The 23,078-nt window shown below is 54.7% G+C and overlaps 10 protein-coding genes and 1 non-coding gene across 11 annotated transcripts; 3 read left to right on the top strand and 8 right to left on the bottom strand.

The window, feature by feature from the left end:
* Positions 1-533: 533 nt before the first annotated feature.
* PUNSTDRAFT_72264 (uncharacterized protein) lies at positions 534-1,567 on the bottom strand (the record flags this gene model as incomplete). Its single annotated transcript, XM_007386046.1, has 4 exons — positions 534-989; positions 1,049-1,273; positions 1,337-1,436; positions 1,512-1,567. 4 exons carry the CDS (start codon positions 1,565-1,567, stop codon positions 534-536), a joined length of 837 nt encoding a protein of 278 aa, XP_007386108.1.
* A 690-nt stretch (positions 1,568-2,257) lies between these two features.
* Positions 2,258-4,953, bottom strand: PUNSTDRAFT_115160 (glycoside hydrolase; the record flags this gene model as incomplete). The annotated part of the gene is made up of 6 exons (XM_007386045.1): positions 2,258-2,803; positions 2,856-3,339; positions 3,395-3,596; positions 3,649-3,853; positions 3,935-4,097; positions 4,154-4,953. 6 exons carry the CDS (start codon positions 4,951-4,953, stop codon positions 2,258-2,260), a joined length of 2,400 nt encoding a protein of 799 aa, XP_007386107.1.
* Positions 4,954-5,965: 1,012 nt separating this feature from the next.
* On the bottom strand, positions 5,966-7,165 carry PUNSTDRAFT_72888 (terpenoid synthase; the record flags this gene model as incomplete). Its single annotated transcript, XM_007386044.1, has 4 exons — positions 5,966-6,292; positions 6,349-6,622; positions 6,675-6,849; positions 6,991-7,165. 4 exons carry the CDS (start codon positions 7,163-7,165, stop codon positions 5,966-5,968), a joined length of 951 nt encoding a protein of 316 aa, XP_007386106.1.
* A 1,165-nt stretch (positions 7,166-8,330) lies between these two features.
* Positions 8,331-10,252, bottom strand: PUNSTDRAFT_46071 (uncharacterized protein; the record flags this gene model as incomplete). Its single annotated transcript, XM_007386043.1, has 6 exons — positions 8,331-8,507; positions 8,541-8,578; positions 8,912-8,927; positions 9,248-9,797; positions 9,848-10,023; positions 10,079-10,252. 6 exons carry the CDS (start codon positions 10,250-10,252, stop codon positions 8,331-8,333), a joined length of 1,131 nt encoding a protein of 376 aa, XP_007386105.1.
* A 284-nt stretch (positions 10,253-10,536) lies between these two features.
* On the bottom strand, positions 10,537-11,867 carry PUNSTDRAFT_121773 (uncharacterized protein). The gene is made up of 4 exons (XM_007386042.1): positions 11,563-11,867; positions 11,340-11,507; positions 10,861-11,269; positions 10,537-10,804 (listed from the first exon to the last, which is right to left on the bottom strand). Exons 1-4 carry the CDS (start codon positions 11,574-11,576, stop codon positions 10,643-10,645), a joined length of 753 nt encoding a protein of 250 aa, XP_007386104.1. The 5' UTR covers positions 11,577-11,867; the 3' UTR covers positions 10,537-10,642.
* Positions 11,868-12,146: 279 nt separating this feature from the next.
* Positions 12,147-12,846, bottom strand: PUNSTDRAFT_54031 (uncharacterized protein). The gene is made up of 2 exons (XM_007386041.1): positions 12,495-12,846; positions 12,147-12,422 (listed from the first exon to the last, which is right to left on the bottom strand). Exons 1-2 carry the CDS (start codon positions 12,537-12,539, stop codon positions 12,306-12,308), a joined length of 162 nt encoding a protein of 53 aa, XP_007386103.1. The 5' UTR covers positions 12,540-12,846; the 3' UTR covers positions 12,147-12,305.
* A 724-nt stretch (positions 12,847-13,570) lies between these two features.
* PUNSTDRAFT_105732 (uncharacterized protein) lies at positions 13,571-15,343 on the bottom strand. The gene is made up of 5 exons (XM_007386040.1): positions 15,120-15,343; positions 14,887-15,062; positions 14,374-14,826; positions 13,965-14,315; positions 13,571-13,913 (listed from the first exon to the last, which is right to left on the bottom strand). Exons 1-5 carry the CDS (start codon positions 15,318-15,320, stop codon positions 13,781-13,783), a joined length of 1,314 nt encoding a protein of 437 aa, XP_007386102.1. The 5' UTR covers positions 15,321-15,343; the 3' UTR covers positions 13,571-13,780.
* Positions 15,344-15,885: 542 nt separating this feature from the next.
* On the top strand, positions 15,886-16,750 carry PUNSTDRAFT_71952 (aquaporin-like protein; the record flags this gene model as incomplete). Its single annotated transcript, XM_007386039.1, has 4 exons — positions 15,886-16,262; positions 16,321-16,482; positions 16,542-16,635; positions 16,688-16,750. 4 exons carry the CDS (start codon positions 15,886-15,888, stop codon positions 16,748-16,750), a joined length of 696 nt encoding a protein of 231 aa, XP_007386101.1.
* A 1,107-nt stretch (positions 16,751-17,857) lies between these two features.
* PUNSTDRAFT_105734 (uncharacterized protein) lies at positions 17,858-18,530 on the bottom strand (the record flags this gene model as incomplete). The annotated part of the gene is made up of 2 exons (XM_007386038.1): positions 18,354-18,530; positions 17,858-18,296 (listed from the first exon to the last, which is right to left on the bottom strand). Exons 1-2 carry the CDS (start codon positions 18,443-18,445, stop codon positions 17,858-17,860), a joined length of 531 nt encoding a protein of 176 aa, XP_007386100.1. The 5' UTR covers positions 18,446-18,530.
* Positions 18,531-19,275: 745 nt separating this feature from the next.
* PUNSTDRAFT_127324 (terpenoid synthase) lies at positions 19,276-20,712 on the top strand (the record flags this gene model as incomplete). The annotated part of the gene is made up of 9 exons (XM_007386037.1): positions 19,276-19,347; positions 19,401-19,555; positions 19,613-19,659; positions 19,713-19,838; positions 19,892-19,993; positions 20,049-20,115; positions 20,169-20,247; positions 20,309-20,411; positions 20,466-20,712. The coding sequence occupies 9 exons, from the start codon at positions 19,276-19,278 to the stop codon at positions 20,660-20,662; spliced, it is 948 nt and encodes a 315-aa protein (XP_007386099.1). The 3' UTR covers positions 20,663-20,712.
* Positions 20,713-20,777: 65 nt separating this feature from the next.
* Positions 20,778-20,876, top strand: PUNSTDRAFT_t82. The gene has a single exon. It is a non-coding gene; the product is annotated as a tRNA-Lys (tRNA).
* Positions 20,877-23,078: the final 2,202 nt, after the last annotated feature.

The raw sequence follows: 23,078 nt of genomic DNA, 5'->3' as shown, positions 1-23,078 counted from the left end.
TTAAGCAACCACATTCGTTGTACATACACTCGTTTGGTCGGATTTATATTACTTGCTTTGCCGTGCTATGAATGTATCGTCATCTCTTCTGGTTTGCGTTGTATATCTCTTTTGCAATGAATTCTCGACGCGTTCGATTCTTTCTTTCTCTGCGTTTTACAGCCATGAGAGGCGGATCGACAGCATTACTGCGTAATAGAAGTAGTGTCTGCGACAAGATCTCACTTTCGTGGAGCCTGACAAAAATGCGAATCATCTTCTGTGATCTCAGTATACCTCAACAGCGGATCATAATGCAGACGAGTGTGAGCAATCTACTCGCCGCTAAAAGGGATCGTTCGGAGTCAACAAAGGCCGATGGCTTTCACTATCCTCAGCGAGCATACTGGGAGCCGCGGGAATGCATTTCATAGTACCAGTGCAATGGACAAATTTCGTGATCATGCGTACGACCGAGAGGCATATATTCCCATTGGCACGGCGCTAGAGCAAGCGAATAGCCGCAGTCGCATGATTGACCAGCCGCCATCGCCTCACCCGAGGTCCATCGCCTTCTCCCCGTCCGTTGGCCGCGGCCACTCCTTTTGATCCGGGAAACACAACTCGGTCTCCTCAGACACAGCTTCGTCGTCGTCCTCGTTCCAGTCGCTGGTCGTCTCCCACTCGTTTTCGAATTCGATATCGAGCGTGAGTTCTTCGTTCGGTCGCCAGCCTTCGTCGTGCTCATCCAGAGGGAGGAAAGAGGCCAAAGGAGGGGGCAACATCGCGGCGTGTGGATGATGCGAGATAGGCTGGACCCAGCGGCGCTCACGTAGGCGTTTGTGGCGTTCTCGGTCCTCTTCGATCCGTTTAACAATTTCCGGCCGTGATAATGAGGGGACCGGTGCAGCGGCGGGCGTCTGCGCAACCTTGCGTGCTTCTAGAGACGCGACGATCTCCTCTACCTTTTGAGGGTCGATAATACGTTTGGTCCGCCAGTTCTCCAATATCTGAGCGTTTCACATAAATTTGCGACCGAATGACTGCCTGTACGCGCAACTGGGTTTACCTGTATGGTGCTCATAAGGTTGGGTAAGCCATGGCGACCCTCTGGCACGACGGATTCCACTATCTTCTGCAAGTCGCGCGCGACGAACGGGACGTAGAACGAGCTGTTGCCGCCTTCTTGTGTCGCCTGGAATGCGCTCGTGGCAGGGTGCGATTTGGCTAGCAAACTGGACTCGCATAGCGAGTCGAGAAAGTAGAGGATGTTGATACGATCGTTCACTGTACCCTGGTCGAGCCGCACAACGGTCAACATCCGTGCGGGTCTGCACTGAGAGCGCTATGAACGCACCTTGCCGCACTCCTCGACGACGCAATCCCATATGTCTTCGCCACAGCGGGGGAAGTACTTGAGCGCGAAGCTAACGACCTTTTGAATGCTTTGCTGCGAACTGTCGGCGGAGTGGCATTCCGTTTAGTGCTCGTTCAGTCCAGTCAAACTAGCGCTTGTAAGAAACTGGACTGACGCATTTAGCCGGCGCAGGAGCGTAAGGAACTGCATCCTTACTTCGAAGGGATCCATGTTCGCGTTGCAGGCGTCGGGGCTACCTCAACATGCACGGGCCGACGCGTCGATGAGCGGTGAAGACGATCGCCCACAGGAGTGCCTTTCACGGACTCAATGCGGTAGCTGAGCGCACGGATGGCCGAAGTGGCACTGATTAAGAGTAGAAAGTCGATCGTTGAGTCTGCAGTATTAGAGGTCCGGCGCTAACCATACGACATAATATCTATATGCGGCGTCCAGGAGTGTTTCTTCGCTCATGAGCTGTGGATTCGATGAGCTTTGACAGGCCGCTCGGACAGCAGGTTGTAACTCTCATACGGGTCGTACTAGCCAAAGTGGATTGCGTCAAGAAGGTGAACAGTGAGGCGCAAAATATACACGAATACAACAAAAAAAAAAAAACACTGGACTGATAGTAAGGAGAGCATCTATCGGTATAAAGAGAGCGTAGCACACGAAAGATCGACACGGAACAATATATGTCCAGCAAGAGGTACTAAGAGTGTAGCAATAATAGTCTGTTAGCGAGCGAGAGAGAGCAAGATATAAAAAATCCAACAGGTGTGTATATCGATATCGTGCTATGAGCAAAGAGAGAGAGGGGCCACCACGGTCCGTCTCGGGCAAAAACTATAGGTCTGACCGCGTGTATGCGCGAAGGGAAGATCCATCCGCCGTCTACATCCATGCTGGAGACGAGGCGACTCAGCGCGCGGTCGCGGTGGTCGCGCTCGTGATCGGCACGCTCGCGATGGCGGCGGATCCCATGCTCGCCTGTCCGCTGCCAGTACAGCTCGCCGTGCTCGCCGTCCCGATCGTCCACGGGTCAGGGTAAACACAGTCCGCGACGGTCGTCACGCCTCCGGCTGTATCCGTCGGTTGCGCCCAGCCGTCATCGCTCACCGACACCGTCTTGCCCTTCCCGTTCGTGTACGTCGGCATGGGGAGCGTGTTCGCGGGCGCGGTCTGGGTGTACGTCGGCACGTCCGACATCGCGATCGCCGATACGCCCGAGATCGTCGGCGGCGGCCACTGACCGAACGTCTGCACCGACGTCGCCTCGATCGTGCCTGCGGACGCGCCGCCCGTCTGCCAGGACTGGTACGAGTTGTTGAACGGCGTGATGAGGACGCCGTGGTCGGCGCATTTTCCGGCGGACGTGCGCGGGTCGGTCGGCATCCAGCCGTTCTCGAGACCGAGCTTGTACGACCACATCGGGGTCTCGACGGTGCCCGCGGTAGAGTTGCCGATCTGAAACGACGGTCAGCACCGCTAAAACGACGTAAAAAGGACACACTCGTACCTTCCAGGTCCAGAAGAACCAGTTCTGGAGCGCATCCATGGACGCGCTCACAAAGTTGTTCAAGCCGTCCTTCTGCTCCTGCGAGTAGTTCTGCCACTCCGTCCACTGGCTACAGTCGCCAGGGTACGCCGTGCTCTGATCTCCGACGCCGTGCAAGAACAGACCGCAGTCGTTCCAGCCCGCGCTGAACTCGCCGGCGATGGTGACACCAAAGTCCTGCTGGCTCTGAACGATACCTCCGCCCCAGGACTGGCACGCCTTGGCAGGCCAGACGCCGCCGGCGCCGGCGCCCGTACCGTTGATGAACGGGTCGGTCATCGCGCCGCCAAAGGCGAAGTACGGGTGGGTGTCCATCGCGATACGGTCCGAGCCGCGGAGGAAGTTGACCCAGGGGGTGTTGCCCTGGAAGCCGTCGTGAATAGAGAGGAAGGGGCCCTTGCCGATCCCGGTGATGGACCGGATGGTGTCGTGCGCCTGGAGATAGCTGAGAAAGTGAGGTCAGCGCCCGTATACGGAAATGAGTCGGCGATGGCGCTTACAATCGTGTCAAGGCGTCGAGGCCGATGTCACCCAGTAGGGGCTCGTTGACCATGCCGAACATCGGAATCAGGTTCTCGTACTCCGGCTGGCTGATAAACTCGGCGATGGTACGAATGTACTGCAAACTCCTTTGAGCGTTGGCGACACCCATCGCGCCCAGGAGCCAGTTGATAGAGCCAAGGCGACCGGAGTGGTTGTAGCCTACACAAGCCATCAGACGGCGGATCGAGACAGATTAGCCAAATACACGTACCGTTCTGAGAACCGGGAATGGTGTGCAGATCAAGGTTGATGCGGATCCCGTACTTCCTGCACCAGTCGAAGAGACGGAGGATGTACTTCCACGCCGTCTTGGCCAAGAAGGGCTCGTCGTTCCACACGTCGATCGCCCAGAAGGGGATCGGCACGCGAACCCAGTTCAGACCCGCGCCCGCGATCTGGGCAATGTCTTCTTCCGTCTGTATGAACGCGAGATGGTGAGTCCGAGATTGTATCGCGGGACCTCTGGGAAGACGGTACATATGAAAAGAAGGACATACGATGAAGGTGGCGTAGTGCTGCTCGATCTGCGAAAGGCCGCCATTGGCGGTATCGTTGGCCATCATGACCGAAAGCGTCCATTCGTCGACCGAACCGTTATAGATCTGGTAGAACGAGGGTGTAATGAACGGTTCCAGGACGAACCATCCGCCAAGGTTAACACTATCGCGCTTCTTATCAGTACGTCGACTCCAGCGGCGTTCTTCCTTCCTACTTACCCGTAGATCTTGTCGTTGACCCAGTCCCAGCTCTGGTTGAGTGGCTTGGTCCACGAGTTGCATTGTGCGTTATTCGCGAACGGATCGTTCGGATCCTGGTACCAGAACCCGCCAAACTGGTTCTTGTACGTGAACGAGCCGTTGGCGGTGATGACCGTGCTGCCGTCTCCGCCGGTGATGTCGCCCGTCGGGCTCTGCGGGTTCGACGACGATCCCTTGCCTCCGCTGCTGCTGCCGCCGCTGCTGGATGACGACTTCTTGCCGACGATGAGGACGACGGGGACGACGACAGCCACGATAACGACCACGGCGACGACGCCGGTAATGATCCAGCAGATGGGCCGGCGCAGGAGCCCCTTCCGTTGGGGCCGACTGTCGAGCGCCTTTTCGTTGACGAACAGCGGCTCGGCCGCGCCGAGGTGCGTCGAATCGCGGGGAGACAACGCCCCGCGCTCGGCGTTGGGCGTCAAGAACGGGTTGCTCTCGCCGGCGACGGGCGAGGAGGGGTAGTACGCCGATCCGCGGTTGGAGTCCGCACCGCTGGGCACGGGCGATTCGGTGCCCCTGGTGCCGAAGGGTGCGGCGGGGGGTGCGAGAGCCTCGTCGAGACCTCCTTCGTACGAGTTGTGGCCCGACGGGACGGGGCGGATCGACGGGGCGCCTGCACCTGCGGGCAGCGCGCTGTAGGTGGAGGCGGTGGCGGGCGTGGCCGCGCGCGGGCTGAACGGATCGTCGCTCGCGGGGAGAGGCGTGTTCTGCGCCGTGTGCAAGTGCTCGTGCTCGCCAGGAGGGCCCGACATGGCGGGGGTGGACGGTGTGTCGGTGTCGGTGACGGGAGAAGGGCTGGCGCTGTCTGTCTGCGAGACAGAGCAGTCGACGAGGAGGAGGGAGGAGGACGGTTGGAAAGAACCCGTGGACGATACGCACGGGAGGGCGTCTCGAGACCCACAGCTGGCTGTGATTAGGGTCGCCGGCTGATTCTCACCGCCATATCAGAACCCCGCGAGCCCGCATGTTCTTCGCGTTCGCGTTTTGCCCCCGAATCTGCGTTTGATTCGGCACATTCTGCCCGTGAAAATAAACCCGGGGTATGCCTGCCGCTCTGCGTTGGCCTCTGTCGATGTGTCTGCGTGTCTTGGATCGCAGCTAGCTCGAGTTGGCACAATAAGTAATAGAGTTCGTGTCGAATACCGCTGGGGCCTTATCGCGGCCCTGTTGGCAGGCTCCTGAACCAGCCGGGCTATCGCGTCGAGTGAATCCGAGCAGCTTGGGCGATGCTGGATCCCAGAAATAAGGGGCACATCCTGATTTGGATAATGATCATGTGAAGGTCATGTGAGGATTTCCGTTTTAGGCCTAAGTTGTGTTGCTCGACGCGATAGACCGGCTGGCACAAGATGTAATTTCAAATTGCGGCATTGCTCGGCGATCACGCATAAAACCTACCACAGGGTCAGGAGAGCTAGTTTTCGTTGATCAGATCCCACGCAATATTTGGAGGTGTACTGTGTGCCGAGAAGACCGAACCGGAGGGACAACATCCAGAAGAAGGTAAGCTATCCTCCTGCATATTGATTGCACCATCTGTGCATTGACTCCGACGTCTGCTTCACGCGCATTTTGGCCACGGCGTGCGCAAATCTGTGCACGAGAAGGGCTGGAAAACGTTCCGTGTCGAGGAGACGGAGGTCCTCCTCCAGATAACATGCAGAGCCTCAGCAGCGGAATCGTTGAGACACCCACATCATGCGAGGTGCTCAAGGCGCCCGCAGCGTGCGAGGTGCTCAAGGCGCACAAGGGCAGCCCCGTGGTTCACATCGTGCGCAATATCGACGAAGTGCGCTTTACCTTGAGCCCGTGACGGCCAAAGTAACGCTGACTTTCGAAGCTCCATTGATCGTTAGTGCGGACCAGGTTGCCGATGCTCTCGATGTAGCGTTGGACACTCAGCTGCATGCACGCGGGGTCATTCTTCGAGTCTTCCCAGAGCTTCACGAACTCCGCCGCGAGCTGCTCGTGACGCCGGCCAGTAAAGGCCATGGCTCGGGCAATGTTCATGCCCACACTATGCATCACGACGGTCATGAAGTTGTGATCGGCATCATCCTGAGACTTCTCCCGGTTGAAGGAGTACATGTCCTGTAGATCATGGGTAAGAATCCGAACTAAGCGTGAGCTCAAGACATACGTTAGACAGTGATCACATCGATTGCTATGCGAGTCATCTCCTCGATGAGCGGAGGGTCGAAGATTTCCTCAGGTACGTCCTTCTCAAGGAGCATGAGAGCGAGCAAGGGTCTGCAACCGATGTTCTTGCGCCGGACCTCCATGTATCCCTCGATGTCGCGAATGTGCCGACAGTCTCTGTCGCGGGCTTGATCGACGACGGATTCGAGGTAGTCGCCAAAGCTTTTCAGGAAACGGCGCTGCATCACATCGCTCGCATCGACGTTTGCACGTTCCCAAAATCTGGTATAGTAAAGTCAGTGAGAGCATCGTATACCCGGAGCAAATGACCTACTGCCGAGTGATTTCTCCGCCAACCCATTCGCCTGCGGGGCAAGGCTTGTGTGGGTTGCGCAGGGCATCCAGAACAATGTCTACTTGCCTGTGGATCACATCCGCAGATTGCAAGTCGGAGACCTCGTCCACAACGAAGAATAAGTTGATCAATTCGCAACCGACTCTGAGGTGAGCTACACGGGAAATGAGTCGCAGCACGGACGGGTGGACTCGGGGACAACACACATAGAGACATCTTAGGATAGGCGAGAGCCGCGAACAGGCCTATGCAACATTGTCAGCTTTTCAACAAGGTGTTACGAAGCAGTACTAACCGAAGTCGCAACGGTTGAAGGCATCCTGAGCCCTCGGCTCGAAGGCATGGAAGCTCTCGATCCAGGACTGCGACACATACTTCGCCTCCTGATAGTGGGGGTTAATTCTATGAGGGAAGGGCCAGTGTACAAGGGTGCGAGGAATGCGGATGATTTTCTTCTGAGGGCGTCCCATATTGGCTGGGTGTGGGTGACCGACTCACCGACTTCGAACCAGCTTTATAGAGTCCCAAGGAGGTCGACCGGTTCTTCAACCACATCGCGGGCGAGCCGCCGAACCTGGTGCCACCTGCTGGACGCGCTCACGGAGGGCGTGAACACTGTCGAGCTCTGAGTGGACCTACTCCAACGACATCGGCTTCGCGCAGCCGGGCTATATCCCACTAGTAACGTACATTGCAGACCAGAGCTCACCGCGCTCCGCAGGGCTACGTCACTGCCGGTCGAGTTCACAGTGCGACTGTGTCCCAGGGTGAGCATCCCCAGCCGATGCTGCTCGTACACGCCGGACAGAAGCTGTGCGCGTTCCAAGGGCCTGAGCGAGGATCCTACCCGATTTGGATGTGCATTACATTTCGCGGGCCAACTAGCGTCAAGCACGACTGACCCTAAGCTGGGTCTTAGGCTCACGGCAAACCGGCAAAGAAATTTGAAATTACATCTTGTGCCAGCCGGTCCATCGCGTCGAGCAACCAAAACTTAGGCCTAAAATGGAAGTCCTCACATGACTCTCACATGACCTTCACATGACTCTACCCCTAATATAGCAAGTCCCCCTTTCTAGGATGCAGCCTTGCCCGGCGCTCTCGACGCGATGGCTCGGCTGGTTCAGGAGCCTGCCCTGTTGGGACCTTTTGCGTCAGCGCAGAACGGTGCCTTTGAATTCCCAGCGCCCCGGCAACATCCACTGTCATCCAGAATGGCATGCTGTGCTTCTGTCCGGTGCCGGCCTGTCGTGCCGAGCCTTCCCTCCCGCCCCGAGCTCAATTGACACTCCTTCGGTCGACGCGCACGGGCACACGACTGTGTGCTGCTTTCCCGCTCGAACCTCTCGAGTATGGCCGCTACTCAACGAGGCCAACTCAAGTTTCAACCGCAGCTCGCGCCACGGTCAGCAGACGATCGAGCATCCATTCACATGAGTTCCCGCTCTTGATTTTCCGCAGTTCCCCCTAAAGTTGGATCTCGGCACCCGGCTTGGGATGTCTCGAACCTTTCTTGTTTTCTGTCCAACCATATATATGCGATGTCCCACCCGTTTTGTACGCTCGCTATGCCCGTACGTATCAGTTGATGATCCAGACCAGCCGCTGAGTCTCGAAGCACCCCAGAAAACTCAATCATCGCCACTTGGGCATCGCGTCTCCTGATGTTCGTCTTGTCGACGAGCGGCTCGGATTTACGACGACGCTACGGTCATCCCAAGCCGGGTTAGGCGTTGCCACGTTACGCCATCGTCCGACGTCATCGCTACTTTCGACTCTTTCAGTTCTCTCGGAGGAGCTCTGGTATAGATTCTGACGTCGGTCGTACATGTAAGTACTACGTACCAAATACGCAAGTACGTTGACGTCGCCACCTTTGCTATCTACATATCGGACGTTGGCAATCATGTTACGCAACCTATGACTGCAACGGCGCCGTTCAGACGGCCCTCCCTCTTCACATCCATCCTAGCACGCCCATCGGCGCCGTGCTAGTACCCAATCGGCCTCACGACGCTATGGCGGCATCGGTTCTCGGAGAGTAACTTCACTGGCTTGTTCTATTCGATTCGAAGTCGATGGCGCGCGCCCCGTCTTTTGCACTCCTGATCAAGGTTATGGGTCTTCCTTGCTCTCGCTGGTCTGCTACCGATCGTCGGCGACGATCGTTGCCTCGCGAACGGGACCAGATTGCCTGTGCCTCCAGGTCTGCGCACCGGCCGCCGCTTGCGCCTGAACGAGCAGCGAAGTTATATATTCAGAACCGTTGTGGAACGTACGGCACTTGATGCAACTTTGTGGTGCTCTGTGAGAGGGAGCGCGTAGTTTGCAGCAACCAAGGGTGTTCAAATTTAATTAGATAGTAAGATATGTCAATTTATCTATTTTGTAGAGCTTCGAAGAATCTATGACTTGGGAGAAAGGTGGAGGAGGATGGACACCCAACAACAAGTAGATGCGTGGCAGTGTAACCGTGGGATTGGTTACGCATACCTTCCCCAACCCCCTCCAAGACCCCTCTTGGATGCCTTCTTCTTCATAGTGCTACTGACCGGTGGAGGCGCAATCGCTGCTTCTTCCCCCCAAAAGGGTTCAGGATCCGGGACAGGCGTGGGCGTAGTAGCCCTCGGAGACACTGGGAGAGCGACGCTCTCGTTCGCTGGTGACTCGACACCCTCCGGCGTGAATGTCATCGCCCTGGAAACTGGGCGTTCACCTGGAGGTGCATCGCCTGAGTCGCTGGGTGTGCTCAGGCCAAACACGGTCCTGATGATCCGGTCGACCTCAGGACGCAGGATACATCTGACGGGGCCTCGAGCTTTCTCCCGTGCGGTCATGATCTGAGCGTAGGTCTGCAAGCCGAGTCGCTCCGCCTCGTCCAGCGTGGGCGGTTCCGAGCTGACGCAGATATCTGCGTACGCCGCTTCCAGCCAGGCATCGACGCCGTAGGCCTTCGCGCAGATGATCTTATCTACCGCGCTCGCGACGCCGTCGAGCTGCTGCATTGCCAGGGCCTTGATGGACTCGAAGTCGAAGTAGTTCGCCACATGGAGCACTGAGATCCACTCCTCGGCAGAACGGAGGGGATAGATCCCGAATACACTAACGTTCGTTTAAGTCACTACCACACTTTGATACAAAGATCGACTTACATCGGGTACAAGATCTCTAAGAATCGTCTCAGATCCTCAGCTGTAATGAAGTCTGGAAGCTTGACTGGAGACACCGAGCCCGCTGCGTCCTTTGGGCGCTCATTCATCAGTGTCCGGAACACGTCTGAGCCCCGATGAAACGAGTAGCTGGGGACTCTGAACAGCGTTGACCCAGCCTACGTTATAACGTTAGACTCAATAACAAGACAGAGATAACGAGTCCTGTCGTACCTGTATCTCGACATTGTCTTCCTTGATATACCACTGGCTATCGTGACTCAAAGGAGCGACGTTGGAAACGGAGATGGAATCAGCCTCGGACAAGTTCGTTGAGATGGATGCCATCGGAATTATAGACGATTCGGAGAAAGTTGGGCTGATGCTCCTCTCAGATGCGATGAGCATGGGATTGCAGAAAGGAGGAAAGAGCGTTATCTTGAGGCTGCGAAGAGCCGGCCACCTATTTATACGGGATTCCTTACACGTGTATGAGCTGTAGAATCGCAGATGGAGTCGTGAACGGACAGAGAAAGCAGTCCTCGAGCTTAAGCTCTATAACGGATTCCCAGGCCCGGGCAGCTTATATGCGGTGAAGCATGCAATATCCCATACTCGTAGATCACTGCGCTCGAGACCATTCAGTTCTGTGCTTGCATTGTATTGTGCTGGACAAGAGATGACGGGAGCTCGGGAGTTAGGGCGACTGACCGCGAAATGATACATTCCCAACAGATCCCTATGACATCAAATTGCCTACTGCCCACAGTGGCGACACTTCACATTCCACTCCGAACCTCACTGGATTGCTTGTAATACAGGAGCGCCTGTGAAGGGGTCGGACACAGGAGCACATGCAAGGGGATCGAGCGAAGGCGAAGGCACAGGTGCATCGGCGACAGGTTCGGGCTCGGGCACTGGCTCAGACCTTCCTTTTAGTTTTCTCCTACCCTTCTTGGCCTGACGTAGCATGACACTCAGGCGCTGTCTATACAAGATGGATAAGACAGACTGACGGGCTGTGTTATCACGTCCATATCGTTGCTGGGCGACGCCGCTGGGGTGGTATCGTCCGGCGCGAACATACGATCGATTATGGCAACCGCTTCATGGTGCGGAAGTAACCTGGCATCGGAGCGAATCCTCTCGCGAGCAGCGGCAATCTTCGTGAAGAAAGGCAGGCCAGCGAGCATCGCTTCTTCCACGGTGAGCGAATCTTGACGGTAACAGAGGTCCAGGCACGCGTCTTTGAGCCATTCCGGGAGATTGAATTCGCGCGAGCAGACGATCTTGTCGATTGGACGGATGTTGATGACCAGCTGGTCCTTTGCCAGCGCCTTCACAGAATCAAACCGAAAATAGTGCGCAACACGGAGAACCGAGATCCACTCGGACGGCGATGAGAGAGTGTACTGTCCGAAAACGCTGCAAAGTGCACATTTGTAAGTCAGAAACCCACCGTCATAGAGGATTATAGAGGTTCGATGACGCTTACAGAGGGTAGAGAATGTCGAGGAAACGCTCGAAGTCCACGGGCTTGACGAGATCAGGTAGCTTGATTGGACGTGCGGTATCGTCGACGCCAGCTGCGTCAGCGACGAGTCTTCTGAACACAGCAGAGCCTCTAAGACCAACGAGGTGGTTTGAAGAGCTCGCCGCCCACCTGTTATCCTATGTCAACTCATGCTCACCCCGAAGCTGGAGCTCTATCAACTTACAAGGAACTCGACATTATCGTCGCGAATATACCACCGGTCGTTACAACGAGCCTTAGGAGATCCCAAACTTTCCGCCTTGATGTATTCGTCAGAGGCCATAGATCCAGCGTCGAGCACTGAGGAAGTCATCGAAGGACAGGAGACTTCAGAGATAGTCGGGCTTGGGCTTCGCTCCGGCCTCATGAAGATAGTCGCAGAGCACGGGACGAGTCAGTGCGAATCCCAGGTAAGATATACCAACACGTGTAAGCAGGTGCGAAATGGAAGGGTCGACCATTACGGATGCTGTCGCTCTCTAGCCAATGACACGAGGCACGGATACTGCAAATATGAAGGTAACTTTCGTAGATGAGGCTGACAGTGAATGTTGGCAACGATAGGCGGACAATAGAGTGTATCTGCAGCACGGCGAAGTGGGGTGGAACTTTTACCATGCACTGCATTTTTTGGCGGGGCTCCCCGCGGTAACTTACCTCGTCAAGCTCGGCATCCCGAAGCATACATAGTATGGTAAGTACCCCATCATCGCGCCATCAAGCCAATTATCCCGTTCTAAGATTTATTGCAATGTAAAGCCATCCATCCCAGGGCCGATGCTTCCGGAGTCGAACTTACGATGCTGCAACTCATCTGCGTCTACAAGAATGCTACTCAGGACTTGATCGTTGCTTTGTACAAGGGAAGCCCAACGAGAATGATGTAAAAGTGGCGCCTTTTCGCCCATTCCCGACTTTCATCGTATTCTATTGACCCCGGGATCCGTCTTCGCCTGTGACACAGGCTGGCTCGATGGGTGTAACATTCTCTCTGGCTTGCAGACGAGACGGAATGCTTCGACGACGGCGGAAACAATTTCCTTGAGGCAAGCAACGACCTTTGCGTCGCGTATGCGTTGTCGTACCATGGAGATGCTGATGGCGTCTTCTATTTCCAGCCGTTCCCCCTCCTGCAGCGTCAGTGATTCCTCCTACTGACATACGGCTATGTAGGCTTCTTTCAGCCAATCTTCGATGCCGTAACGACGTCCTGAAACGATCTTGTCCACCGGGGGCGCAAGGGGAAAGCACTTACTAATGGCGAGGGTACGAATGGTCGCAGCTCCCCACGTTGAGGAGAAGTGGAGTATGACAGTCCATTCGGCTAATGTTTCAGCGACATGCTTGCTGAAGTCACTACAAGGCTACCGGCATAAGTTACTCTAGGTCATCGAGAAGAGCAAAACACCATCACCAGGGATAGATGATATCGAGAAAAAGCTCAAAATCGTTACACTTGACATCCGAGAGATACACGATTGTGACTGTATCTAAAGAGCCTCTGCCATGGTATATGATCCTTCTGAAGAACTCGGAATCCCTCGGTAAGATGTACTGGTGGACCTGGTAAACCGTGTTTTCCACCTTCAATGGGACCCAGTACGGATGACGATATGTTCTATCAGACGACCTGACAGCTTGCGACTTGCAGATTCCCTCCCGTGATGAAGAACTTGGACCTCTGCCCCGCAGATAGCGACACGTTGTGTCCTATCAGGCCGTCATCTTGCGTATGTGTATAAGTGACAGAAGGCTTCCACGATCCTCGCTCGTCCACGGGTTCGGATCCCTCTCTTGTACCGGGATCATCGTCCGGGGAGACGTGAACATCATTCCACCCATTCACAGTAAAGATACTACGAAGTGGATTGTGCATCCGCATCTCCCCGGACAGTGATCCAGAGGATTCCTTACATGATCTTTGCATGCATTTCGGCATAGTGTTCGTCAACAAAATCGGGGGTGCATGGAAGGGCTGTGGTGGGTCGAATGAAAACCCTGCAGCGACCGCAGCCGTGATTATGCCTTTGGTCTTCACTTCATGGCGCTGTTGAGAAGAAATCCGGCATATGCATCCCCCACATCACATTTCATCTCATTGTAGCCTTGACTGCGCCCATTGTGCCGTTCGAATCACGCTTAGCTCTGCCACGTTGAGCCTCGTTCGCCACAGAACAAAGGCATATGTTTTGCCCGAGCACGGGATAGGTAATGCCTTCGCCTTGATGACCATATCCCGCTTGGATTAACTCTCTAATACTGACGATAACCTCACCCTCAAGCCACGTGTTTGTCGAATAAGGCACAGACAGCCCACCCTGCGAGTGCAGTCCCAAACTAAGCAGTGCCTTTCTGTGATAATCATCGTCCGCCTCGATACATTGCAATCGCTGAAGAGCTAGCTATTCCGGGTCGTCCGAATCTGATGTGTCCAAGTGAGCTCTCGCCTCAAATTCAGCGAGCCAACCCTGCATCCATCCGCCAGGACGACCTGTAGTTGAAGATCGGATGTCTCCCAGCGGTTGGGGCGACGACCTGTAGTTGATGCATCAGCATTGAACAATTCCCAGGAGTTCGGAGGACGACCTGTAGTTGAAGCTTGAACTACCACCAGGAGTTCGGCGTCTTTCAACGCCTCCCTCGTCTGCCACCCCGCCTCCAGTTACATGTCTCCCCACCTCCTCCCTGTGCTTAGCGATAGCTGCTGCTTTGGCTTTCTGCACCCATTGCTTCCGCTGCTTATTTGATAGACCGGCAGGAGGATCGGACAGATGTGATTCTAGCTCTGCATGATGCTTCACCTGCGCCGCCGTTCCCTGGGATTGGCTGTTCGTCACCTCTTGCTTGCTCACGTCGTCATTCCATTCCTCTTTCTCGGACACGGGAGCCTTTTCTAGTTGGCGTGTCGCTTGAGGAAAAAGGGGAGGGCGAACGACACTGGATATCGTTATGATATGGTTGGATTGAGACACGAATGAACAGAGGGAACACTTGCTTCGTAGCATCAGGGCTGCACGGCTTGCTCGTGGCGCTTGCTGAAGGAGGGATGCTTTGAGACTGGTCACGGATCGCCGTGGTAGTATTTCCATCCACCCCAAGACCAAATGTCTCCTTAACGATGGGCGTAGCGAGAGTCTGATCGATTGGAGCGGCGGGGGTGCGCAGGGCTTCCCGCGCGGCTGCGATCTTGAGGCACGTTGAGAGACCGAGGAGTCTGCCTTCCTTCGGGCACAGGGGAGCGGAACGGAGGCAGAGGTCCGTGTACGCACCCTGCAACCACTGGGGGATATCAAATTCCCGCGCACAGACTATCTTTTCGACGGGTGACGCGAGAGAGTACAGTTGTTTCATGGCGAGGGCTCTGATAGAGTCGAATCGCAGATAATGCGCGACACGCAGTGCCGACGTCCATTCCTTCGATGTATGCAACGCGTACGTCCCGAAAACACTTACATATATATGCAACGTCAATGCGAAGGTCAGTGATTCATGCAGTGCCACAGCTCACATTGGGTAGAGGAGATCCAGGAATCGTTCGAAATCCTCGTCTGTGATGGAAACCGGCAGAACGATAGGCGCACGAGTGCCATCCGGGTTCAGTTTTTGTGCAGCTGAAAGTTCCCTGAAACGCTCCGAGCCTCTCTGAAGAGAATATCGTGGTACTCTGAACATGTAGCCGCCTGCCTGTGATTACATGTGAGGATACGATAAGGTCGTAACATGAGCGACCATATCACATACCACGATCTCGACATTTTCATCGTGTATGTACCACCTCGGGTGCGAGATAGGGCGCGGTACTTCCTTGGATTGTACTGCTGCGGATCCGAACCCAGGAGAGAGGGCTGCTCCGATAGCGTCCATGGTCTCAGATGAAGCGGTGATGATAGAGATGTCAGAGAGAGTCGGACTCATTCTACCCTTCGAAGAAGAGGAACTCATTGGCTGAGCGTTGTGTATGGTACGAAGTGCCAACCGCCAAGGTTGGTCTTGGGGCTTGCGTTTAGTACTACACGTGCTCGCCGCATGCCCGAACAGCATTTACGGCATGTACGAATGACCGGAGCAGGAAATCCAAACGGTTATGTATTCGATGTGCCGGTGGCAAGTCATCCGTGTCGTAGGCGTCATTGGATCGTCCTTGAAGTGGTTCCGCTGGCACGACATAGCTCGTCTTCCGGGAGGTTGGACAAACGCACATGGTAGAGGTTACGGTGGTTCACGCGTACACTGCAGGGATCAAGGAGGCGGCGGCCAAGTTCACACGGTACTGCTTCACGTCGACGTCGAACGCCTTCACAATGAGGAGCCGTCTGAGACAGGCTCGCAAGATCTCCGGCCGTTGTGTCGTCATGAGCATGAGGGGAGACGTCTGCTCTGACCCTTCACTCAACAGGAGAATGCGCTGGACCCCGTTCGGACCCGCTTTTCTGGAGAATACCATCCACACTAATCCCAAACCACAGCCTATCTATCCATCTTTGGCTCGTCCTGAGCCAAGATGTACATGACGCAGCAGCGCAGAGCGCTCGCGAACGACTTGCAAGCCGCCGCGCTTGAGTACATCGGCACCACCACATTCCTACTTCTTTTCTTTGGCGCCATCCAGGCTGTCGCCGTTCAGGACGACTACGTGACGAGCAGCCCGATTGTCGAGACTCAGCTCTACATCGCAACCAGCGGCGGTATTTCGCTCCTCATTTCAGCGTGGCTCTTCTTCCGCGTCACCGGCGCGATCTTCAACCCGAACGTCGCGCTCGCGCTCGTATTATGCAAAATAATCACCCCGGTGCGATTCGTGCTGTTTTGCATTGCGCAGCTTCTCGGCGGGATCACCGCGGCGGCTTTGGTGCTTGCGTTGACTTCCGGTGTGACATCGTCAAAGTACGCAACACTCTGATTGACTGTTCATCATGGGGCTCACGAATATCATTCTCATCAGCACGACATTGGGGCCAAAGATCAACTCCGCGCAAGGTGTCTTCATCGAGATGTTCATCACGGCGGCTTTATGCCTAGCCGTACTCATGCTCGCCGCAGAGAAGCACGTCGCAACCCCATTCGCACCGGTCGGCATTGGTCTCACTCTCTTCGCTGGCTTGTTGTAGGTGGCCACGCCATCACCTCGGAGTATCAGGTCGCTGACGGTCATTGCGTGAACAGGTTCGCCATCCCGTACACCGGTGGTTCTATGAACACAGCGCGTTCCTTCGGACCCGCCGTTGTCTCCGGCTTCCCACACAGTACACATTGGATCGTAGGTTTCCCTTCCACCGCATGGCTGCCCCCGCCCTGATTGCTTTCTTCAGTACTGGGTAGGCCCGGCACTCGGCTCCTTCCTCGCAGTCGCCATCTATTGGGGGCTCAAGTAGTGAGTGTACTTGACCGAAGTATCGTCAGATGGTTGACACCGAGATGTGTACAGCTGCGAGTACTGGACGCTTGCGCCTCGTCAGGACTCGACCGATCACAAGGACTCGCCAGATTCGCCCATACCAGCTATCATTACCGAGACAGCTCGGCCGAACGACAGCGATGTTTGACGGCCGCGCATGAGATGATGGCAGTTCGTGATCGATGCCACATGCCCCCGCGCGATCTGGAAGGATATTTTGGTGCCGTGTAGTCCGATTTGCAAGGCATGTTCTAGTCGATCGATCACCATGGGCTGAGCTCATGCTTATTTCTTTCCAGTTGCCTCAATACGAGAAAAACCTGACGGATCGGATATCATTTCATTCTCATATGTGGAGAAGTTCGAGGCGGAATTGCGTAGTCGAGCAACGTGGCCTACGCATCCCTCGCGGAGATCGTACACGTCTACTATCCATGGACGGACGCAAGGACTCCCGGTGCGGTGAACCAATTGAGAATGCTCTTGTCTACTAGTAGAATCGTCCGGAGCGCGAGGTTCAAATCCTACGTGACCAGCTCGAGGGCGTCGCAATGAGGCAACGTCCGAACACTCCTCATGTACGGCCAATGAATTAGTCTGCTCCCGATCACAATCTCTGGTACAGATTCCAATATTCAGCGTACACGAGGTCATATTCAGGCAGAGAAGAGTGTGGGCATGTACCATCACCAAAAGCTCACGACGACGCGAACAAAGCCACGTGCATTCTCGAAGACATCATGCGTCTCCGGGACAAACCAATGCTTTGCCAATAACTTCATCGTACTGCGTTGAATGCTGGAGCAAGAGGGTTGAGCCCCGAGGTTTTGCGTGTGCTAGACGATGTTGCCGTACGGTTTCCATTCTTCCCACTCGTCTTGTCAGCTTTCTTCGCGGCATTTTGCACCGCGGTCACCCATTCCTTGCGCTGTCGCTTGGTCAGACCCTGTGGAGGTAAGCAGGTGGGTATCCCCGAAGGGCCTCCTAGTGACTTGCTGGTGACAGGGATCGCAATCGCCCCGGTAACACTTCATATAGATAATGCCGAACGTCAGTCAAGGTCTACAAAACCAGTAAACGGAACTTACTTGTCGTCGCAAGCGTCTGGAGCCTGATCTGAGATGCATGCAGAATGGTCGACGGGTACCGCAGGATCAACGTGATCTATCGTCAGACCAAACGCTCGTCTGATGATTGATTGAGCAGATGTGACATCTGTCAATGCAGAGGTCCCTCTGATAGCTTCTCGCGCAGCGGCGATCTTCAGGCAGGTGGAAAGGCCGATCAATACCCCTTCCTCCTCGCACAAGGGAGACGGGCGGAGGCAGATGTCCGCATACGCTTCTTCGAGCCATTCGTCGATGCCGAAGTCGCGAGCACAGACGATCTTTTCGACAGGCGATGCGATCGAATAGAGCGTTCTGATTGCAAGAGCCCGCAGGGATTCGAAGCGCAAGTAGTGCGCAACCCGTAGGACCGACGTCCACTCCTCTGACGTATGCGCTGTATATACCCCGAAAACGCTGAAACGATCATGATATTAGAGCTGATGTCCGACGATGCTGGGTTTTCCGGCTTACATCGGATAGAGCAAATCCAAGAAACGCTCAAAATCTTGATCACTGATGCTGTCCGGCAAAACGATCGGGCTAAAGGTCCTGTCAAAGTTCATTTCTTGAGCAGCGCAGAGTTCCCTGAACCGCGTGGATCCTCTTTGGAGAGAGTGTCGAGGCACTTTGAATACATAGCCACTGGCCTGCGTTGAGAGGCTCAAGGTCATCCCACTACGTATGTTATGAAGCGTGCGTACCAGGATCTCGACGTTGTCGTCGCGTATGTACCATCTTGGGTGAGGAAGGGCAGCCGGTACGCATGCTGAAGACTGCGGCAGTCCTCCACACTGTGCATCATGCGAGCTGGTGAAAGAGCAGATACTGATTTCGTCCACATCCACATCGCCAGACGAGTCAGTGACTATGGAAATGTCAGAGATACCCGGGCTCATGGCGAGGTCGTGCGGTGGGGAACACATGGGAAGCTTTCATGCAAGCCGGGCTTATAGAATGCTGAGCTCCGCTGGGCGCTCGTCGCGATAGTACGGTATCACACGGGTCTACGGTTTGCAGCAAGCCGAGATCCATAGAGGCGTCATCAATCTATATGGGTAGAGATTGTGGTGCGGCGCGAGCTGGCGGAGGTCCGAGTTAACCCTATCGAAGGAACGAATGAACCAGAGTCAAAGCGTTTCATTTCTGGCCGTTCCGATCAGTCAAGGCGATATCCGTTGACCTAGATACAGGCGTCCATACTCTAGAAGAACTTGTCCCAGATAGACGTCGGAGTTGCAGAGAACGATCGTTGCAAAGGGTGAGCGCCAGCCACGCCCGTCGGCGACTTTTTGGGCGCGGCGACGATCGTTACGTAAAGGGAGTTACGCTGATATATATAGCTCGCCCTCTAATGATCGCCGCGGACAGCTGCGCGCCAGTTCCTTGACTAACGATGAGTACTATACACGACGACGTGCTCGCTCTATTGGCGGACTCCGGTCAATGGACGGAGTCGAACGAATCGGTCAGCAATTACGCCGTTTTGTCCCGGACTATGTGACCGATCAGGCGACATAGGTGCTGCTCGAGCCGTTCACCTATATCACCTCAAATCCGGGGAAGGAGATACGCGGACAGATGATAGAAGCCTTCAATACATGGCTTCGCGTCCCACCGCAACAGTTGCGCATCGTTGCACGCGTTGTCAGCATGCTCCATAGCGCGTCTCTCCTGTGTGTACCTGTTTTATGCTATAAAGAGCGCCGGTAGATTGATCGCATAGGGCGCAGCGTTGACGATATCGAAGATGACTCCCAACTACGTCGTGGGGCGCCGGGTGAGTGCATCGTTAATACTGCCGTTGTCCTGATCCAACAACGCAACGAATAGTCGCCCACAAGATTTACGGGATTCCCCAGACTATCAACTCGGCGAACTACGTTTATTTCCTTGCATACCAGGAACTCGCCTCTCTGCGAACATCATCTTCCATAGACTTGGATAAGATGGTGACAAGTATGTGATTCGTTTGCCGTCTAGTCGTAAGCCCTCGCTCATGCTCTCGCTAGCCGAATTACTGAACCTGCATCGCGGGCAGGGGCTCGAGCTTGTCTGGCGCGATTCCTTGACCTGCCCTACGGAAGAAGAGTACATCGCCATGGTCAACAACAGTCAGAGTTCTCAAGCGATGCTCAGAGAGACACCACACTCACACCTGCGCATCAGAAACTGGTGGTTTGTTTCGTATAGCAATCAAGTTGATGATGGCTTGTGCGACCGCGAATACAGACGTGTATGTGCTCCTCGTTTAGAATAACCATTGATTGGGTCTGAACGGATCACCAGAGACTATGTCCCGCTGGTCAATATCATCGGTATCTACTTCCAGATTCGCGACGACTACATGAACCTACAAAGTACGGAGGTGAGTACCTACGGTCTACCCCTCCAAAATATCACTGAACCCCTTGATGCACGGCTATCAGTATGCGACCAACAAAGGTTTCGCCGAAGACTTAACGGAGGGTAAATTCTCGTTCCCAATTGTCCACTCGGTGCGAGCCGATGCATCCAACCGGCAGGTTCTGAGTACGTACGACCCTCTCGTCTTCCGTCCCTCGACTCTTATCATACGCCCTCAAGACGTACTACAGAAGCGACCGGCTACGCCGACCCTCAAGAGGCATATCATCGGTTACATGCGCGATCACACACGTTCCCTCGAATATACCCTCACGGTCTTGCGCAGTCTAGAACGGCAAATACGAAACGAACTAGAGAGACTAGGGGGTAATCGGGCTATAGACGCCATCGTCGATGCACTGCACATCGAGGGTTAGCTATTGGATCGGCTCACAATGCGAATGATAATCTTTCTTCAAGCACGCCGCTGTAGAGAACACCTGTAGACCTCAAGTGCAGGATGTATATGTGGTATTGCCATCAATAATAAGCGCCCGCCTAGCTCAATCGGATAGAGCGTCAGACTCTTAAGAGCACCTGATAGGTGGGCAGTTAATCTGAAGGCTGCGAGTTCGACCCTCGCGGTGGGCTAGTTGTTTTGTCGTGTTGCGATACATTTTGCCTGGAAAGAGGCAGGAAGGTCTCGCCTGAAGCATTCAAGCAGATATGTTAACCCGACGGGCGCTTACTGCATCCGGAGTGGCTATGCTTCGACGGCACATTTTCAGGGCTGGCACATTTTTAGGGCGGCCATGTTAAGCATAACGTTATTCGGTTTTTCCACCGAGACTCACAGAGGTCGCATCGAAGTATTAGGTCATTGAAACTACTAAAAACTCAATCAATTCATTTCCGAAAGCCATGCTGGTTGCCAAATGGCAACTGCAAAGAGCACTTCAGAAAAGAAAGGATGAGGATCCCCCGACGTCGCAAGGCGGTACTGCAATACCAAGGACATCGCGCCAACGAGATGCAAGCAGAGCTCGAAGGACAAGGGCGGCAAAAATTAGATAACCAATAATGGAGGCGATGCCTCCATAATAGTGGTTAAACTATTAAGAACAGATACTACACTTGATCTAAGCCAAAAGGCCAGAGTGGTAAGGAATCACGAATGTCGACGCGCGCCTTATATGCCTAGGCAGAAACAGGTCAGGTGACTTGAATATTTGTGTGTGTTTGCTGCGGCAAAGCGTTGCCCACTGCTCCAGGCTTTTCCCTGGATGAATCCGGATATGATCCGTATCCATCCGCCGAAACATTCACGGGTCAATATCTGCGCGGATTCAATCCGTGCGGATACCGCGGATTGTGACATCCATACGGATACTAGGTATGTACGCTAGATTACATCGAATCTGAGGGTCTATGTATGGAGTGTAGAGTAGATGCGACATGTAAGGTCTATAGTATAGTGAATCTAAGGGGAGTTCACGGAGATTGAGTGATAAGTCACCCTCTCAGTGGTTGTGACGTGTCGTCTACGAGTCGTGTAGTCTCTTCGAGATCAAACCAAGGAGCCTCTACCCAGGAACCTACGGCAACTCTGGCACGCAGGCTCTGCAACTGGATTGCGTACCAATGATTTCCGAGTCAGGTTTGCCCCAAACCTGTTCAGTACTCTCGCTGTATAGGCCAGATTTTGTCCGCTTTCTCCTCTTATGTGACGGCTCGACAGTTGCCGGGTTGTCATTCTCGTCAGCCTGGGAGTGTTGCCGTGATAATGCGTCGGAAGCTCGTTTGGATGAGAATTGCGAAGAAGAGCTTGGTGATGGCGAAAGTGCTTTCGTAGGTACAAGTGAACAGTCAGAGAGTGCACGGGACACCAGAAACCCGAGTTGAACACGGATAGTACGATATCAGCGCGACACCGTAATCCGTGAGAACTAATCCGATCCGAATTGTATCCGTGCGAAACGGTTCGTATCCGCGGTTATCCACGGATTAGTCTATCCAAGGACAACCCTGCACTGCTCTCATTCTCTGTCGAGACTCGCTGTGGCACTTAGTTCATCAATGTTACCATCGTACGCTTGACTTCGGATAGTCTCATGCCAGAGTGCTGCATGGACCTCATTGGAGGATTCTCTGATCTAAACCATAGATGTCGGCGAAGGGTCTATTGCCATTGATTCAAATGATTGAATTCGCGTCCAGATCACATCCCTCTCTCAAGATGCAGACTAAGATCAAGTCGAGGCACAGTCTTCCCGTAATGCTCGCGACACGGTCTGTATATGAAGCAGACATCGCATCCACTCCCAAACGCTCCATCCGCGTCTCCATAGCACACCATGAACCCGAAACGCTTCATCAATGCATGGGTGCACAAAATGCAACATGATTTCGAAAAGGACGGGCAACAAGTGACGTGGGCGCCTGGGTTCGCAGGTCCCAAGAAGTGGGGAGAGGAGCACTCCAAGGCCGTGCTGCCCGGCCAGCCCACGTCCAATCTTGCCATCTCCCCGGACGGCGCTTTGCTCGCCATTGGTGCCAACAACGACATCCATATCTACGATGCCGCGACGCTGAATCTGCGACGTCGGCTCCGCGGCCATGTCGGCCGTATTCACTCCGTCCACTTCCACCACAACGGCGGGCTGCTCGCCTCCAGCACGAGCCAATCGGGGAGAGTGCGAGACGCGACGACGTGCCTTTGGGACCTCGGCGAGGAGGAAGGCATTGTAGAGACAGCGCAGAATGCGGTGGACAGTGTTGCGAAGGAGGCGGTCGAACCATTGCTTCAGCAGCTGGCTATCCCCCGCGGCTGGACGGCACAGGACATCGAAGCAG

Source organism: Punctularia strigosozonata (genome assembly GCF_000264995.1).
Source record: "Punctularia strigosozonata HHB-11173 SS5 unplaced genomic scaffold PUNSTscaffold_10, whole genome shotgun sequence".
Classification (NCBI taxonomy): Eukaryota; Fungi; Basidiomycota; class Agaricomycetes; order Corticiales; family Punctulariaceae; genus Punctularia; species Punctularia strigosozonata.
This window is presented reverse-complemented; position numbering and strand designations above follow the sequence as displayed.

Bases quoted from the DNA above. Each gene is read 5' to 3' on its own strand.
- PUNSTDRAFT_121773 (XM_007386042.1), bottom strand. The intron at 11,270-11,339 runs GTAAGCGTCATC...TGCACTTTGCAG, and splicing joins CTCGACATTCTCTACCCTCT to CGTTTTCGGACAGTACACTC. The intron at 10,805-10,860 runs GTCAGTCTGTCT...ATGCTACGTCAG, and splicing joins TGGACGTGATAACACAGCCC to GCCAAGAAGGGTAGGAGAAA.
- PUNSTDRAFT_54031 (XM_007386041.1), bottom strand. From the start codon at position 12,539: ATGTCAGTAGGAGGAATCACTGACGCTGCAGGAGGGGGAACGGCT. The intron at 12,423-12,494 runs GGAAATAGAAGA...CGTTGCTTGCCT, and splicing joins CTGCAGGAGGGGGAACGGCT to CAAGGAAATTGTTTCCGCCG.
- PUNSTDRAFT_105732 (XM_007386040.1), bottom strand. From the start codon at position 15,320: ATGAGTTCCTCTTCTTCGAAGGGTAGAATGAGTCCGACTCTCTCTGAC. The intron at 14,827-14,886 runs GTGAGCTGTGGC...TATATATGTAAG, and splicing joins CTGGATCTCCTCTACCCAAT to TGTTTTCGGGACGTACGCGT. The intron at 14,316-14,373 runs GCAAGTGTTCCC...AACGATATCCAG, and splicing joins TGCAGCCCTGATGCTACGAA to TGTCGTTCGCCCTCCCCTTT.